Source organism: Otolemur garnettii, unplaced genomic scaffold, assembly GCF_000181295.1.
Source record: "Otolemur garnettii isolate 467f Iridium unplaced genomic scaffold, OtoGar3 scaffold00011, whole genome shotgun sequence".
In the NCBI taxonomy this organism is placed as follows: domain Eukaryota; kingdom Metazoa; phylum Chordata; class Mammalia; order Primates; family Galagidae; genus Otolemur; species Otolemur garnettii.
In genome coordinates this window covers 12,016,810-12,034,137 of record NW_003852406.1, presented here as the reverse complement: position 1 = coordinate 12,034,137, position 17,328 = coordinate 12,016,810, and the positions used below count along the sequence as shown (strand labels likewise).

At 36.2% G+C, this 17,328-nt stretch overlaps 2 protein-coding genes across 2 annotated transcripts in view; both read left to right on the top strand.

The window, feature by feature from the left end:
* The window catches only part of BNIP2 (BCL2 interacting protein 2), a 22,526-nt gene extending 11,728 nt beyond the window's left edge, over positions 1-10,798 (top strand). Inside the window, exons 6-10 of the mRNA XM_012801941.1 lie at positions 1,948-2,050; positions 2,692-2,823; positions 4,095-4,181; positions 4,502-4,600; positions 8,440-10,798. Coding sequence (XP_012657395.1) covers positions 1,948-2,050; positions 2,692-2,823; positions 4,095-4,181; positions 4,502-4,600; positions 8,440-8,491 — 473 coding nt within the window. The 3' untranslated portion in view covers positions 8,492-10,798. The remainder of the gene's footprint in view (positions 1-1,947; positions 2,051-2,691; positions 2,824-4,094; positions 4,182-4,501; positions 4,601-8,439) is intronic.
* A 3,023-nt stretch (positions 10,799-13,821) lies between these two features.
* GTF2A2 (general transcription factor IIA subunit 2) overlaps positions 13,822-17,328 on the top strand; it is a 17,783-nt gene continuing 14,276 nt past the window's right edge. The window contains exon 1 of the mRNA XM_003784392.3: positions 13,822-13,951. The gene's annotated coding sequence lies outside the window, so the exon portion shown is untranslated. The remainder of the gene's footprint in view (positions 13,952-17,328) is intronic.

Genomic DNA, 17,328 nt, shown 5'->3' with positions numbered 1-17,328 from the left:
GCTAATTTTTCTATTTTTTGTAGAGATTGGGTCTCACTATGTTGCTCAAGCTGGTCTCAAAACTCCTGACCTCAAGCAGTTCTCCCACATTGGCCTCCTAAAGTGCTAAGGATTATAGGCATGAGCCACTGCACCCAGCCAAAACTTGGTCTGTTTTAACTGTAACTTTAATTTGCCTTAAAACTCTGAACAAATCATTCAGCTTTAATAGAAAACTAGTTCACTGAACATATTTATGGAGTACTTAATTTTGCATAGTTATGGGATAATAAAATCAGGAAGTAGTCCCTTCCCTTAAGAAATTTACAAGTCAAATAGAAGAAAGCTATGAAAATAATAAGTTACAACTCCTTTCAGTCTGCATTATATAGAGAAGTTTACCTGGGTACTGTATAGATAGTGCTAGAATGTTAATGGTAAGTCAAAACACAACTCATTCTATAGAGCATGTCATACTTCCTTAAATCCTCCAAACACAGGACAAAAGGGCACATGGGTCAAGCAGATTTGTTTTTTTTCAGAGAGCTATTCCCAGTTAATTTACTCTGTCAAATGCATTTCCCTGCTTATTTCTACAGTCTTCATTCATCTGAAAGCAAATCACTTGAATATTTGTAGTTATATCCTTCTACCTAATTTAATCTTATTGAGATGGTGAAAACAGAATAATCTGGATCAGTAAGTCCATAGACAACATAAATTCAGCTAGTTCATAGGAATCAAATTGTGACTGCCTTGGTTTAATATCTTTTAGAAATAGCACTTTTTCTTCAGGGAAAATAATCAGAATCATCTTACCTCATTTAATGTTTTGTATTTGAAAGATTAAGAAAGGTAGCGAAGAGTCTCATGTTCTTGAAACGTCCAAATCTTTTCTGTGCAAGTTTATATACAGTAGAAATGAAGGTTAAAGCAAAAATATTTGTTCCTTAATACAGGCTTAATATCTAAAGATTGCAATTGAGGCCCAGTATGGTGGCTCACACCTTGTAATCATAGCACTTTGGAAGGCTGAGGAGGGAAGATTGCTTGAGGCCAGTCTGAGTGAGAACAGTAGACCCCATCTCTACAAAAAATAGAAAAATTATCTGGGCATCATGGTAGCACATGCCTATAGTTCCTGCTACTTGAGAGGCTGAAGCAAGAGGATTGCTTGAGCTCAAAAGTTTGAGGTTGCTGTGAGCTGTGATGCCATGACACTCTACCATGGGTGACAAAGTGAGGCTCTGTCTAAAAATAAAATAAAATAAATAAAAATAGCAGTGGTGCCTGCCGGGGGTGGTGGGTTCAAACCCAGCCCCAGCCAAAAACTGCAAAAAAATAAAAATAAGCAGCTACTTTAACCATAAGCATAAAGAATACTTTATTTCAGATGTTTATTCTATCTCCTCGTGTTATTTGTCTACTTAGAGGAATAGAGTTGGCTTTTTAATTATGCTGATTTAAGGGGTTTTCTGGGTTTTTTGACCACCCTTTCCTCTTCACATTTCATTGTTCTTTTTTTAGGAAGAAGATTTAAAAGATATGTATAGAACCATATCAAGTTTGTGTTTTTTTTTTTTTTAGAGACAGAGTCTCACTTTGTCGTCCTCAGTAGAGTGCTGTGGCATCACAGCAACCTCCAGTTCTTGGGCTTAGGCAATTCTCTTGCCTCAGCCTCCTTCCTGAGTAGCTGGGACTACAGGCACTTGCCACAACACCTGGCTATTTTTTTGTTGCAGTTTGGCTGGGGCCAGGTTCAAACCCACCACCCTCGGTATATGGGGCCTGCGCCCTACTCACTGAGCAATAGGCACCACCAAAAACCGTATCAAGTTTTAAAAACACAATTTTTGATCCAGAAACTTGTGAAAATTGAATACTACAATCTGTCAGTCATACAAATGTCCTTTAAAAACTGTTCAATTAAAATCCTGCTGGTGATACAATCTTTGGTTTCTTTTTCAGGTTATTATGGGGATGGACTGAACGCCATTGTTGTATTTGCTGTTTGTTTTATGCCTGAAAGTGGTCAGCCTAACTATAGATACCTGATGGACAATCTCTTTAAGTAAGTATATTTTAACAAAAATGTTTGGACAGAATTCTGAGCTAATGAGCTCTGTAAAAATTATAAATATCCCAATTCTGATTCTTGTAAGTACTTAATCTTTGGCATTATGAAAAGGTAGTTTTCCAACTCAAGAGAAACTGTCATTTTAAAACTGAAAGATACATTAAAGATTATCTATTCCAACTTTTTTATTTTACGTTTGAGGACACGTTAAGTGTTAAGAAGTGACTTTCACTTTGAAATTATATGGCTAAATTACATTTACCCCTAGAATCCCAGTGTAACTTAGCTGAGTCAGTTTTATTTCCACAGTCATTCCATTTTACAGGTTAGGGCAGCTTTAAAAAACTTAATTATGAAAAGCTCCAAACAATCCGTCACTGTAACAATAAATAATTTATACTTTATTCCCTCTTCTCCCTCATTGGATAATTTTGAAGCAAATCCAAGACATGATGTTACACTAAAAATATTCCAATGTTCTTTTTAAAATAATTATAATACCAACTAATACAGCCTTAAAATTTTAATTGTTTTTGTTCTCATTGTTAAAGAGAAAACGGAATTGTATAATTTGGAGAAACTAATTCATTTCTGCTCAGTGTGATTTAAGGCTTAACTTTAATTTGTTTTTACAGATATGTTATTGGCACTTTGGAGTTATTAGTAGCAGAAAACTACATGATAGTTTATTTAAATGGTGCAACAACTCGAAGAAAAATGCCCAGCCTGGGATGGCTCAGGAAATGTTATCAGCAAATTGATAGAAGGTAATGTAAATACAAGTTGAAAGGTGGTTCAGTGCTCTTAACTCAGTGGTTAGGGCATCGGTCACATACACCCAGGCAGGCGGGGTCAAACCTGGCCTGGGCCTGCTAAACAACAATGACAACTGCAACAACAACAACAAAATAGCCAGGCATTGTGATGGGCACTTGTCCCAGCTACTTGGGAGTCTGAGGCAAGACAGTTGCTTAAGCCCAAGAATTTGAGATTGTTGCGAACTGTGACGCCACTGCACTCTACTGAGGGAAACATAGTGAAATTCTGTCTCAAAAAAAAAAAAACAAGTTGAAAGCCAGTTTGAATAATTTTTTAATGTCTTTATTATAAATTTTATTTTCTGTTGTCACTTAAAGATGCCATTTATTTACTTAAATGACATTTGTTAATTTCATGACTGGTTTCTGTTTTTCTAAAGATAATATTTTAGAATATCATGAAGGAAATTAATTTTGATTATAATTTTATTCTGAGTTTTGCCTAATTTATAGTGGTTAGCATGTTTTATGTTTAGCTATAATCTTTCTTTGGAACAAGAATGGGAAGTATATTCTCTTGAAACTTAGTCATCAATATTTAATGGAAGGGATTTGATCTTCTGATTGGTTTGATTTGGCCATAGCTAGATTTGTCTCCATGTCTGAACTTTACATTGGCTAGCTGCTGTTATTAAAAAAAATACATATGTATATCTCCTTAAGAATCACTTTATATATGAAATATGCATTATATAACAACAGTTTTTATTTTATTTAAAAAGAAGAGGTCTAGAATAATGTCTTTAATTTTAAATCAAAATTTTAAACACCTGAATTTTTAAGAACAGAAGTTAGTTGCAATCCATGTTTATTCTTGTGGTCGTCTCCATTCTCTCATCTCTACCTGTGCTGTGCCTTACAGAGTGTTAAACGAATTAGCACCAATCTCTCTCCAGTCTTGAAAAATGAAAATGGTTTATGTTTGTATTCAGTATTGGCCTTTTTCCTCTGGTTGACAGAATCCTAAAGACAAACAAATTCATACTAAGGGACATTTTATACAGGCTTTGGCCAAATGAAATGGTGTTCATATATCAATAGGAGGGACTGTCAGAATTCAAGAGCATGTTTTCTTGTTTCTGAAGTATCATGCTTAAAAGATAATTCTTAGATGAGATTTTTCATTATTTAGTATAAACTTGTACATACTTATCAAAGTTGTCCAGGCTTAGAATTAATGGAGATTTTTTAATTTCCTTTGTTGTTTTTTTAAATTCCAGGTTACGAAAAAATCTAAAATCTCTAATCATTGTACATCCCTCTTGGTTTATCAGAACACTTCTGGCTGTTACCAGACCATTTATTAGGTAATTTTTCAAGAGCTGTTCACTTCTTATGTTTTTTTCTGGGTTTTTTTTTTCTTTATTCTTCTCTGCCCCCTTTTCAGTTTTCAGGCACATAATAATTGTGTATATTTATGGGATACAGAGTGATATCTTGGTGTGAGTATAAAGTTAATGATGGAGTCAGGGTAATTAGCATATCTATCACCTCAGACTTTGTTATTTCTTTGTGTTAGGAACATTCAAATGCTATTGACTTTTTAAAAAATTCCTACTATAAATTTCTTGTCATTTCTGTTGGTCAGAAATAATGAGGTAATTATTTTTTTATTTTTTTTTCATAGCTCAAAATTCAGCCAAAAAATTAGATACGTCTTTAATTTGGCAGAACTAGCGGAACTGGTCCCCATGGAATATGTTGGCATACCAGAATGCATAAAACAGTATGTTTTGCTTTTTTTTTTTTTTAATTGTATTGGATCTTTATATTTTGTTGTGCAAGAGGTAGTATTTTTCAGTGCTTATTTTGTAACTGCTTTTCTTTTTCTGGTAACAAAAAGAGGAAGGAGTCACTTTCCCACATTTGTCTCCTTAAATCTCCATTTTCATCAGCCTGTGAAATTGAAGAACTAGGAGAAAAGATTTCTAGTTGTGATTCATGTTGTATTGTCATAGACTGCTTACATCTGAGATGGTTTTTCTGACTGTTCAGTACTAAGGAATATTCTCCAAAATTAAACATGGTACCCCCCAATTCAAGTAACTTGGGACATTGAATAATTATATTGCTAAGGAAATAAATACTATTTAAATCAGTGTAACCTTAATATTTTCCAGTGACTGGAATTTGTCCTGTTTATCAAATTCACATACTTCTGAAAGGACTTGATAGAAGGCTGTTAACATAAATACCTGAGCATTACAATGCATGTAAAAAGTTTATTTGTTCTGTTAACCTATGGTTTTAGTCTGTTTAATGTGTCAAAGCCAGATTTATTAAGTCAGTTTTTACTTTCTACATCATGTATTAAATATTTTTGATTTGCCGGCAAACTTAAATGAGTTTGGTTTTAGTGCCTTTTTTCAAATTTATGTTCAACTTCGTAACATGTATATTTACCAAAATAACTCTTCCCTACCAAGGTATGAAGAAGAAAAGTTAAAAAAGAAACAAAAAAGGTATATGCACACCTTGAATGGGTTGCATCTAGACTAGTCCATTTGCGTTGCACAGACTAACTCTTCCTTATTGCTTGGTTAGCTTATAGACAAAGATAATAGCATTTGTAAATATAAATATGCCCCAACTTCCAAATATAGGGTGAATCCAAAATTTCTAATGCTGAATGTGACTCGGATTTGCTTTGTTTTAATGACATATATATATAATGCCAATTAGGAACTAAAGAGCACAGCCCCTTTAGACCCCTTTTTGGTCTAAAATCTAAATAGTAATGGTGAAGCTATTATAAAGAACACTATTTGGATCATCATATCCTTTTAAGACTTTATCTGTTTCACCATTTTCTTTAAATGTCTAACTTGTGTTTTTGAAATACTTACGCAGACTTTTTAAAGAAATCAATTTATTTCCCTGGGGTTGAAGACTATATTTACAATGCATATATTCTTTGGCTAACCAACGTCAGTCTCCTTTTATGCTTAAATTAAATGGCTTTCTAACCAGTCAAACTCTACATGTGATAAAATACCTAAAGGTTTGATGTACCATTTAACAGTTAAGCACTCTGCTTTCTATTTTAAATTTAATTTTGAACACTTCTGCTTTCAGCATAACAAATTATTACCTATTAATATCTTGGCATAAAAGATGAAAGGCAAGGGTTAAGTTAAATAGCTGTGATTTTATAATGTAGAAAAATGTAGAATTTGGATCTAATTTGTTCGATTTTTTAAATACTGACAATTAAAGTTAGCAAAGCATAGTTTAATACAATCTTTCTTAAGAATTAAGGTAAGAGGTTTACGTATAGTTATCATTTTACCATTCCAAGGAACCAGCTGTAACTAGCTGGTACTATAGCATTCTTAACTTTGAGCAGATTTTGGTTCTGTTGATGAGTGAGAATTCAGCAAGCAATGTGACAGAATCATAGCTTTCTATTTCTGTATGATGCTTTATAGTTTAACCAACACTTTAACATAGAGAGGTAGACAGTGACTTTAGATTGTGCTCATTTCTCCTTTCTTTCTATTTTTTTTTTTTAATTGAGTAATGGCCACCCAAGTAGCCACATCCTGTTCTCTGAATGTTAGTTTATAGGGCAAAAGGGACTTTACAGATGAGGTTGATTTAAAGATTTCTTTTTTTTCTTTTTGAGACAGTCTCATTATGTTACCCCTTGGTAGAGTGCTGTGGCGTCACAGCTCACAGCAACCTCAAACTCTTGGGCTCAAGCAATTCCCTTGCATCAGCTTCCCAAGCAGCTGGGACTACAGGCACTCGCCACAACACCCAGCTATGTTTTGGTTGTGGTTGTTGTTTGGCAGGCCCGGGCTGGGTTCAAACTTGCCAGCTTTGGTGTGGGTGGCTGGTGCCCTAGCCACTGAGCTACAGGTGCTCAAGAGAGGCAAGAGAGACATATTTTTAAAACTAAACCTTAGGCTGGGCGTAGTTGCTCACTAGCACTGTGGGAGGTGGATTGCCTGAGCTCAGGACCAGTCTGAGCAATAGCAAGACCCCATGTCTAAAAATTATCCAGATGTTCTAATGAGCACCTATAATCCCAGCTACTTAGAAGGCTGAGACAAGAAGTTTGCTGTGGCCAAGAGTTTGAGGTTGCTGTGAGCTGTGACAGCATGGCACTCTACCAAGGGCGACAAAATGAGACTGTCTCAAAAAAAGAAAAAACACCAAGCCTTACAGGAAGATACGTGCAAGGAAACTTTTTAAGGTGTCATCTCCATGGTAAATAGTGGTGCTAAGGAGAGTACAAAACTATGAGTGTTGAAATACAGCAAATGTCGGGGGAGAGGGCACAGTTGGGGTGGAGGGTCAGAGAAATGCTGAGGGAGGTAGGATCTGACATCTTAAGCTAAGCCAGGATCTACCCAGCCTCAGGATTGTGGGGAAAGTATAGCAGTTTTAAATGTTTCAGATGCGTCTTTCAGACAACTCAGTGCAGGTGTAGCCAGGCAGGTAAAGATTGTTAAAATGTTGCAATGGAATTTTAAAATAATTCTGCAGTTAGGTCTTATAAGATATTTTATTTCTTTTATTTTTTTTTCTTTCTTCCTTTTTTCCCCATTTGTTGTTCTTTTGCATTTTTGGATAGTCAGAACAGAAGCTGTGAGCTTGTGTATTTCCAATGTTGAAAAGATTGGATACACTTTGCTTGCCTTATCAAGAATATGTACCTTTCAAATTTTTGATACCAATATTAAACATTTGAAAATGTTAATCTGGCTTTACCACAAACCAGGGCTTTTAGGTCTGATTCATTAATGCTCAGGTGTAATGGTAACAAATGTGGAAAGTATCTTGTATCATACCAGACTATTTCAAAGATCAAAACATCAGTTATCCAAACTACTATAAAGATAATAGTGTAATAGACTGTCGTGTAATATCTTGGAAGAGTTATCTATAATTATTCTGTGGTAATAATGTAATTCTAATCCTCACATGCCTAAATTTTGAAATGAACTTCGTCTAGCACACCACAATCGAATGAGATTTTTAATCTACTTTTAGATATTTCTGAAATACTAATTTCTTATGGCTTTTCACTATGAAAATGAGTAAAAGGCATTCACAGACTAAGCGTACCAGTAGATGTTGGAGAATAATTGTGGATTCTATAAACATGCCCTTTTTCCAGTGAAATTTAAAATACTGATCAATTGATGGTATTAGTGTCACTTTCATATTTTAGTTAGCAGTATCATTTTTGAGGGAGTTGTTTTTCCTGCCAGTGTTTTACCACTTGGATCTTTGCCTCAGCCAAGCTACAAGTCACCATTTTAATATGCCTTTGTAATTTGAACTTTTAAGAAAGTTTATGTGCATTTGTATGTCAAGTATTGTATATATAATCTTTAAAGAAACAACAGCCACTGTTTCTTGCCCATATCTTGTGCCTTTTAAAATTCTCTTTTCTGGTTGGGGAAATAATGTTGGGTAACTTTTTTACTATGTCTGCTTCTTTGCAAGGCTTTGTTTTTAACAGAATAATATTCTATGCTAAAAGTAGACATTATTTTTAGAAAGAAAATTGTTCAGTTGCTTGTGTCTTATTATGGTATATTTTTCTTTAAACAGAGTTGATCAAGAGCTTAATGGAAAACAAGATGAACCGAAAAATGAACAGTAAGTTTGGCATCTAGTCCAAACCAGACTGAAGAATGTGCTGATGAAGCAAGGCTTTTTTTGCATTTATAATGCATTTATTGCCCCATATTTTTTATGTAATCTGTTACAAAATTGACTTGACTTCTCCTTAATGGACTTTTGTACAAGGGACTGTTCACTGCTGTATTATTGGTTTGCAAGTTATCTTGAATTTAGTTCTTTAATAGCTAACTACATGATAATCATTTTATATTTTATAGTGCTACATAGCAGAGAACCACACTTTATATAAAGCAGTTTTTGCATTTGTTTATTGAATGATGCATCATCTTCAGTAAAAATATTTATATGCATAAATGGTAAAGGAAAGAAATAATATATTTTTATGTTTTTGAGCAATATTTTTTAATGTGTTCCTGTCTTGTGGAAGAATGTGCAGGTAAATCAGACCATGATTTTGTAAAAATGTGTTTTAGAATTTTTGTTTTTGTAAATGGTTAAATACATTTCCTGGGTAACTTAGAAACTTAAGTTGCTCGTAAGGCAAGGGACAGTTAAACTGATTCCCATAAATACCCAAAGATCATGTATATAATCTAAGTAGGTTAGTACTGTCACAAGCTTCTTTCTCACTTATGTATTAACTCAGAAGTGCATTGCACACTTTTTCCTTTTTAAACTTAAAGATAAGTCAAAAAGCCATTTTTAGAACTAGAGAATTGAAGACGGTAGAAATTGGGGGGTATATATATGTATATATGAGACATTTTATCTTCTGGCCCAAAGTCAGAACTTGTATAAAAATCTTGAGTTTGTTCACTAATGTGAAATAAGCTGTGTGTCCAGGGTATTGCTCCCCTGAATGCAAGTGCTCTGTAGTATTGCAGAGAATGTGATGAGTTCTTTACTGTCACAACTTTGTAGCAAACAGGGGCTGCTTTATAAACTGTTCTCACTGTGGGCACTTTACCAAAATACTTCCGTATTTGTTATTTGAACTCAATAGTTGTTTGACCTGGTCAGATAGGGTATGTTTTCAAGTTTCTATGGAATACTGTTTCACAGTACTTCAAATTAGGTTAATTTTGTAAGTCTTTACATCATTATATTGTGCTGTTTTGGATGATACATGATATAAACGTATAAACTCTTTGTTTCATTTGTTAAATACCTTTACATTTAAATAAACTGTATTTGTGTGTCCCCACAAAATCATTCTAAAACAACAGATTGGTGTAATATTATGTTACATACGTGAGAGATTTTTATACATTTAGTGAACTTAATGCCCTTCACATTTGAGTGTCACATTACAGTCCTTTCTGCAAGGCATTTTACGAAAGAGTGGCAAAATTGAAGTAGACGTGAGCTAAGCTTATAAGAATATTTCGTATCATAGGCCAAAAATACACATGGCTTTTGCCATTTTTTAGTAGGTTTCTGTTGCAAAAGAGAATTTTCCTTGACTTTTGTCCTCGGTCATAAACTCAGTGTGCTAGCTCCATAATCCAATTATGGGAGATGCTGAAGGTTTCCTCAGCAGCCTCCTGACGACCTGGATCCGGCAACTCTAGGCAGATCCTGCACTGATTGCATTATTATGAAGTAAGCCAAATCCATTATTGCTTACATCTTAGAAACACTTTGTGTCAAAGAAACAAACTAATGATAACAATTTAGGCATTCTTTCTGAATTTACTGTATGAGGATTTTTAAATAGGTAGTTTTCCACCATATGCTTGGTTCTTCAGTTTGAAAAATATGAAGAATAATTTCAGCTTTTTGTGTGTGTTTATTGGTTTTGTCATTGGTCCTAATTACAGATACAACTTGTTGCAAAAGTGATATTTTTGTACGTATCTTTTTCAGGTGGAAGTAGTCTATATTCTTTTAAACATTAAAATTCACAGGAACAGGGATAACACTTGGGATGTGCTATGAATCTAGATTAAAAGCATATCTGCTTTAACCTACAGCTAAGTGGAATCGGGTATGGGGATGTGCCCAACAGTAAATGTTCTGTAACTGTGACAGTTAGGGTCATAACCAGTAGGTTAGAGGAAAAGCACTTAGGTTTATTTGTAATTTGTAGCTGTGCAACATTTTCCCATATTATTTAACTCTAATTTTCCATTACTGATTGAGGTGAAGCTACATACATTTGTACTATTTTATCTTCCTGCTGGGGTCATGGATCTGACTTAACTGGTTTAATTTGATGCTTCTGTCATTTTTTGTTACACATAGATTTGAGTGCCCCTTTTTACTCAGAGTTTTTCATATGAAGTATGTGATTCTGTATTCTGCTTGATCATATTTCTAAGCAAAGGAAAAGAAAGACATACATTGATCCCTCAGTTTAAGCTTAATAGTCTTTAACTCAGAGGGATGGGTATGAAGAAATACCAGTCTAAGTAGTGTCTAACAGAGTAGTTGGAAAGATAAAACTAGGAAGAGAAAGAAAACCATTAAAAGGAATAAAGACTTAATTGATACCTGAGATACCAAGGAATGTGTCGCTCTTAAAGGAAGTACTTTATGTGGCAGCTGGTGGCACCATTTCACAGATCCAGGAGGGAACTCTGCAGACTATACCCAAAATATATGAATAAGGCTTCCATGGATCAAAGGGGAAATGGCTGATAGTTACATATTCCTACCTTACTTTCTTTGTCTCTTCGTACAGAAGCAAGTTTTAACAGGATTAATAATTCTAGTGCTTAGATTGAAGTTTAGGATTGGGTAATTTTGTATTTCACAGTTGCTAAACATTAATATAGTCTTCTAAAATGGTCAACACTCTATTTAGTAACCACTGAATACTGAAATTTGCTGATTGACAAGTATATGTCTATGGTAGAATTTCTTCAACTGCAGTTCCAGAATTTTAAAAGGTAAGGGATATGCTTTTAGACAGAGACTTTAAATGGCTATATAGGCATTTCTATTTGGCTGTTTATGTGACTGCTCAGGGAATTTGGAAAACTGATTTAATATAGAAGTGGCTTTTTAGATTTAAATTAGTTGATCAGTTAGCAGTTAGCATCAGGCAGAAAAGGCCAGTTTCCTGATGAAGTTAGTAGGGTTGTATGTAAGACCACAGTAGCTTCATCCTTTTCACCTTTTGTGTGAGGAAAATTGTTAACATTGCTCAATCAGGTGGGAACAGGAGATAGGCTGAAAATAGATTGATATACCATTCTATTTTGTCTTTGTACCCATTTTTCCCCCATCCTATATCAATATTTAAGAAGTGCATGACAGATTAATATCACAGGGATGGAGTAAAAGAGGAATAAACGTACTTAGTTGATCTTGTCATAGGCAGTAGGAATTGTGTAGTTGAACTAGCTGGGAGAAAGAACTTAGACTTGCATGGAAAGACCAACTTGTAAGGGAAGTGTGCTATTATCTATTTAATGTTCTGATGCAAAAGAATTACATGATGAGCTCTTAGTCTCCCTCCTCCACTCCTGAGATTCTGATGAATTTAGAATCAGATCAATGTGAGACCCAGTACTGTAACTTTCTCTTAAAGTTCTAAATGGTAATTGAAAATAGAATATAGTAGGTTGATCAGTAAGAGTGACACTAAAATTTGGATAGAACAGTGGCAACTATTTATAATAGATCTTCTACTTAATTTCCTGTTTTGAGAAATAAAATATGCTATGAAAAATTCACATAAAGTACTTAATAAATCAATAAATCAAGAGTTTATTGCTTTCATTAAAGAATATGAAGCTTTTAAGCTTTTTGTTTCAAATAGTTTGAGACATTCTACAAGAGGTGAAAACATTAACATTTGCATCTTGAAATTGTTATGCATTTTTACATTCAGTTTGGCTAAGGAAACAGTTAGAAAATAGCATTGTCAGCTACTCCACTGCACTTTTTGTGTCCAAACTTTCTAAAGTTTAATGTCCCTTTAACGGTTCACTGTTTAATTACATAAACATAGCTCGTAGATATTGGTGGTGTTGAAGGCCACTGACTTGCACAGCTCTTGGGGCACTATTCATTCACTATTCATAGAACACAATTTAGAGTTTGTTAGACACTAAAGCACTTTGATATGTTAAACTTTTCAAAAATATTTTTGTTACAAGTTCACATGCTGTCAAATAAAATTAATGTACTGTAACCATTTTACTCTTATTAGGATGATGCTGTCTAGTCCAGTACTGTCATTTTACAGTGTGAGAAATTCTGGGCTGATGTCTACATGTGCAAGATGTTGATGTCCCTGTAAGAAAACTAGGGTTGATCATGATTTACTAAGGAGATGTAATATTTTCTTTTCCTTTGACCTGTTAGAAATGCAATAACTTGTCTTGATTTGTTGCACATATTTTTGCAACGGTAATGAATTTAAATAAATTAATTGGAAAGTTTGTTTTCGCCTCATTTTATCAGATTTTTCTGTCTTCCATTATATGCTACTAGATTTTTTGCTCTTGGATTATCTTAGACGTCTTTTCAAATAATTTCAGATCTGCGCGCTTGTTTCTGCTTATTCCTTAGTGGGGTAAAGATAGTTTATAGACTTGGATTTAACTCCTTAATCACTATTAAAGTGCTTGATGTTTAAACTGCTGTACACATTACAACTGCTTTAATCCAGTAAGGATACCATGCATTCTGGAACGTAAAGGAATTTGGGATTGTTCAAACTCGAAATAATATTAATACATATTTTGTCTTGCATATTAGTCACAAATATTAAATACAAATTGTCCCTAATTAAAATCCTTTATGAATCAATCACAAACTAAAAGGTTGCCGCTCTATTTTTTTGTTTGGTTTTTTTTTTCTTCGTTTTTGTTATTAGATTTTTATTTATTTATTTTTTTTTTTCAGTTTTGGGCCGGGGCCGGGTTTGAACCCCCCACGTCCGGTAATGGAGGCCGGTGCCCTACTTCTTGAGCCACAGGCACCACCTTGTTCTTGGAATTTTTTTTTTTTTTTTTTCCGCTCTATTTTGAATGGCAAAAAAAGATGCCCTACTGTTAACCTTTTCAGGATTTGTCTATTTAGAATTGCAAGGTTTCCAACGGTATTACCCGCAACACACATTAGGGATAAAATGTGAATGCCCTACATTTCTTTAGTTGTGCAGCAAACAGTGGAGGTTAATTTCTAAAAATTAGAATTCCCTTCCAAACGGTTTAGCAAACCTGGCGAATTACTTGGAAAGGAAACCCGCCTGCCGCTATGTGGTTTGGCGCTCCAGCCCCATGCCCCGCCCCTCTCCACGCCCCGTCCTTCCCTCGCGAGGCGTGAGTGGCGCGCGAGAGCGGGTTGGGCGTGGCCTCTCGGCCCTGGGCTGGGTGTCACTTCCAGGATCTGGTAGCACTTCCGGGTCGTCCGCCTAGCTCTGCGGTCTCTGCGGCGAGTGAGGAGGCGGTCGGGAAGTAGGAAGGTCCTGCTGTGCTTCTGGCCGCTTCTGTCCGCTCTGCGGCGGGAGGCGCCTTTCCCACAGGTAGTGAGTGGGCGAGCCGGGCCGGGTAGGGAGGGAAAGTTGGGCTCGAGCTCCCTGCCGTACCCCGGGGCCGGGTCTGCGGTGGGTTGGGTCGTCCCTGAGGGCTCTTCTCGCCTGCGGCCGGCCCTCGCCTGCGGGGCGAGGGAGGCGAGGCGGCAGGGGACGGTTCCGTCCTGGGCGGGAGGCTTGTTGTCCGCCCAGCGCCGGCAGAACTGACCTGGGATGGTCCTCAGCTCAGCACCGTATTTTCAGCTAGATGAAAGTCTTAAAACTTCCAGGCCAGCGACTTGTGTTTTTGCCGAATTTCGGGAATCATTTCTTAAGCGCATTCCTTAAGTGTCTCATTCCTGTGCTTCGTCGCTCTTTGGAGGTCTGCCTTCCAACTTTCTTCGTGCAAAGTCCGACAGAGGAACGAATTTAAACTGAGTGGTTTAATTAAGAAAGACGAGGACTAGTTAATTCCGAATTTGAAGCCTTCAGATTTTCTGGACTGCAAAATGAGAAAGGAGTAATAAATTCCTGTAGCTTGATACTACATTTAAGAACATTAAAGCAAGTAATTTTAACAAACGTTTAAATATTTTAGCTATTATCTAGATAACTCAAGACTTTTGTCAAATGGTGCATAACACTAAAGATTCTGTGAAAGTTTTATCTCCTACTTCGTAAAATTTTTATTTCCCTAATTGAGATCTCTCCTTGCCCTTTTTGACACCCCCTACACACAACACCCCCTCATTCGTTTAATTGAACAGATGTTTTATTTGGCTCCTATTGTGTATCAGGTACTTTTCTAGATCCTTGATTTACTTCACTGAATAAACACAAAAATCTATGCCCTCGTGGAGCTTATGTTCTATTAGAGGATGTATAAAATAAATATAAAAGAAGTACATTATATGTATGAGTTTTAGAAGGTGATGATACCATCAAAGAAATAGAGCAAGAAGATAAAAGGTATGAGGAGTTTCCAGAGTGGAGCTGGGAATTGGTATTTTAAATATAGTCGACTTTTTAGGCCTCATTTCGTAGGTACTATTTAAGCAAAAACTTGAAGGAATTAAGTGAGTTAGCCAAGTGAATAGCTGGAGAAGGGCCTTCCCAGGCAGAACAGCCATTACAAAGGTTTTTAAGCCTGTCATGTTTGAGGAGTAGCAAGGAAGTGAGCCAGCGCTTGGGTTGGAGGGGAAAATAGGTGAGGTCATGGGTAGTCAGATCATTGTAAGGACTGATGAAAGCCATGGGAGGTTTTCTGTTCGTTTGTGAGACATGTTCCCCAGAGCTAGATTGCAGTGGCATCATCATAACTCACAACAACCTCAAACTCCTGGGCTCAACCCGTTCTGTGTCAGCCTCCCAACTAGCTGGGACTGCAGGTGCACAGCACCACACCTGGCCAATTTTTCTGTTTTTTATAAAGCTGAGGAAGCCTCATTCTTGTTCAGGCTGGTCTTAAACTCCTGGCCTCAAGTGGTCCTCCTATCTCAACCTCTTAAAATGCTAGGATTACAGCCATCATGCCTGGCCCATGGGAGCTTTTGAGTAGGCAAAGAAATGTGCTCTAACCTGTGTTTTACTCACCTAGCTGTGAGTCGTGAGTCGAAGCAAGCGTAGAAGTGGCAAAATCAGTTAAGAAGCTATTAATAGTATTCCAAATGATGGTGACAGTGGTCCAGGCCAGGATGATAACAGTGGAGATGGTGAGAAATGGTTGGATTCTGAATGCATGTCGAAGTTAGACAGGATTTGCTAAGAATTGGATGTGGAAATAGATTCAAAGATTTTGCCTAAACCTATAGAAATATGGAATTATTTCAACTAAAACACGAAAGAACAAGTAGAGATGTTGAGTGGGCAGCTAGATCTAAGAATAAGAAGTTCTGTTCTAATACAGTGTATGAAGTTGTGATTCATCAGAAATGGCATATAAATATATGAGAGTGACTGTTATCATGAAGGAGTGTATATAGACAGAAAGTAGCAGAGGACCAAGGAGTGTGCCCTCTGACATTAAGAGTTAAGGGAGAAGAGGATCAACCAAGAAAGAAGATAAAGAAGGATGAACCAGCAAGTTAAAGTTAAGAGAGCAACCCAAAATGTAGTGTCCCAGAAATGAAGTAAAGATAGAGTGCTGGGGCAAAAGTGAGTTTAGGAGAAAATGGGGAAAAAAGGAATGGGAGACAGTGTAAACAACCCTAAGTCTTTCTGGAAAGGGCAACAAGAGAAATAGAGTGCAGTTGGCAGGGAAATTGCATTGAGGAGGGAGTATTTTGGGTTTTGATTTCTTTTTTTAAGATAGGACAAGTAGCCACCTACTAGTTTGCTGATGGGAATGATCCATAGAAGAAGAAACCTGATGGTGAGGGAGAGAAGGAACAATTGAATTGTAAGAATGGTATCCTCCAGTGCACTAGAGAAGATAATCTGTGGTACAAAGGACTTGAATTTAGTGAAAAGCATGTCGAGTTCAACTGTAGTGACAAATAGGGGGATACAGGTTGAACATCCCAAATCCACAATGCTCCAAAGTCCAAAACTTTTTAAACACCAGCATGACAGTCAAAGGGAATGCTCTTCAGATTTTTGGTTTTGGGATGCTCAACCCATAAGTAAATATGATGCAAATGTTCTAAAGTCCAAAACATTTTGATCCCAACTATTTCAGATAAGGGATGTTTAACCTGCAGAGATACTGGTAGGTGGTTAAATCTAGTCGTGAGTCTGGATGTCATTGCTTCATTTTCCTCAGTAAATTAGAAAACTTTGTATCACACTTAGATATATTTCTAATATTTGATATTAGCACTTTGATATACCACCAAGTTATTTATTAACTCAACAAATGCTCAATGGATACATACTACATAAATTGTTTTAGGTGGCACCTTCGTAGATAATTTATTTCAGTAGATAGAGACAGAATAAGCATATGTGTGTGTATCAACTTCAGTTATTGGCATGAATGAAAATAAAGCAGTGTGAGGAAGAAGAGGAGTAATTATTTTTTATAGTTTGATCACAAAAAGCCTTTCTGATGAAGTGATATTTGAACAAAAATCTGAATCAAATGAGTGAGTGAATTATGCAAGTATCTGAGAAGAACAGTCACAGCGAAAAGAAAGCTAGCACAAAGGCCCTCAAACAGGAACATGCTTGCCTTAAGAATAGCAGGGGACCACTATGACTGGAGTCAGGCATGGAGATAAAGTTTGGGAGCAGGGATAGATGGAGTGGGGGGCCAAAATCCTAAAGGCCTTTCAAACCATGGGAAGGACTTCATGTTTGTGTCTCCCAGTGAGATGGGATGCTGCCATTGTTGGTTTTGAATAGACCTATGATGTGATTTGCCTTGTCTTCTTTTTTTTTTTTTTTTTTTT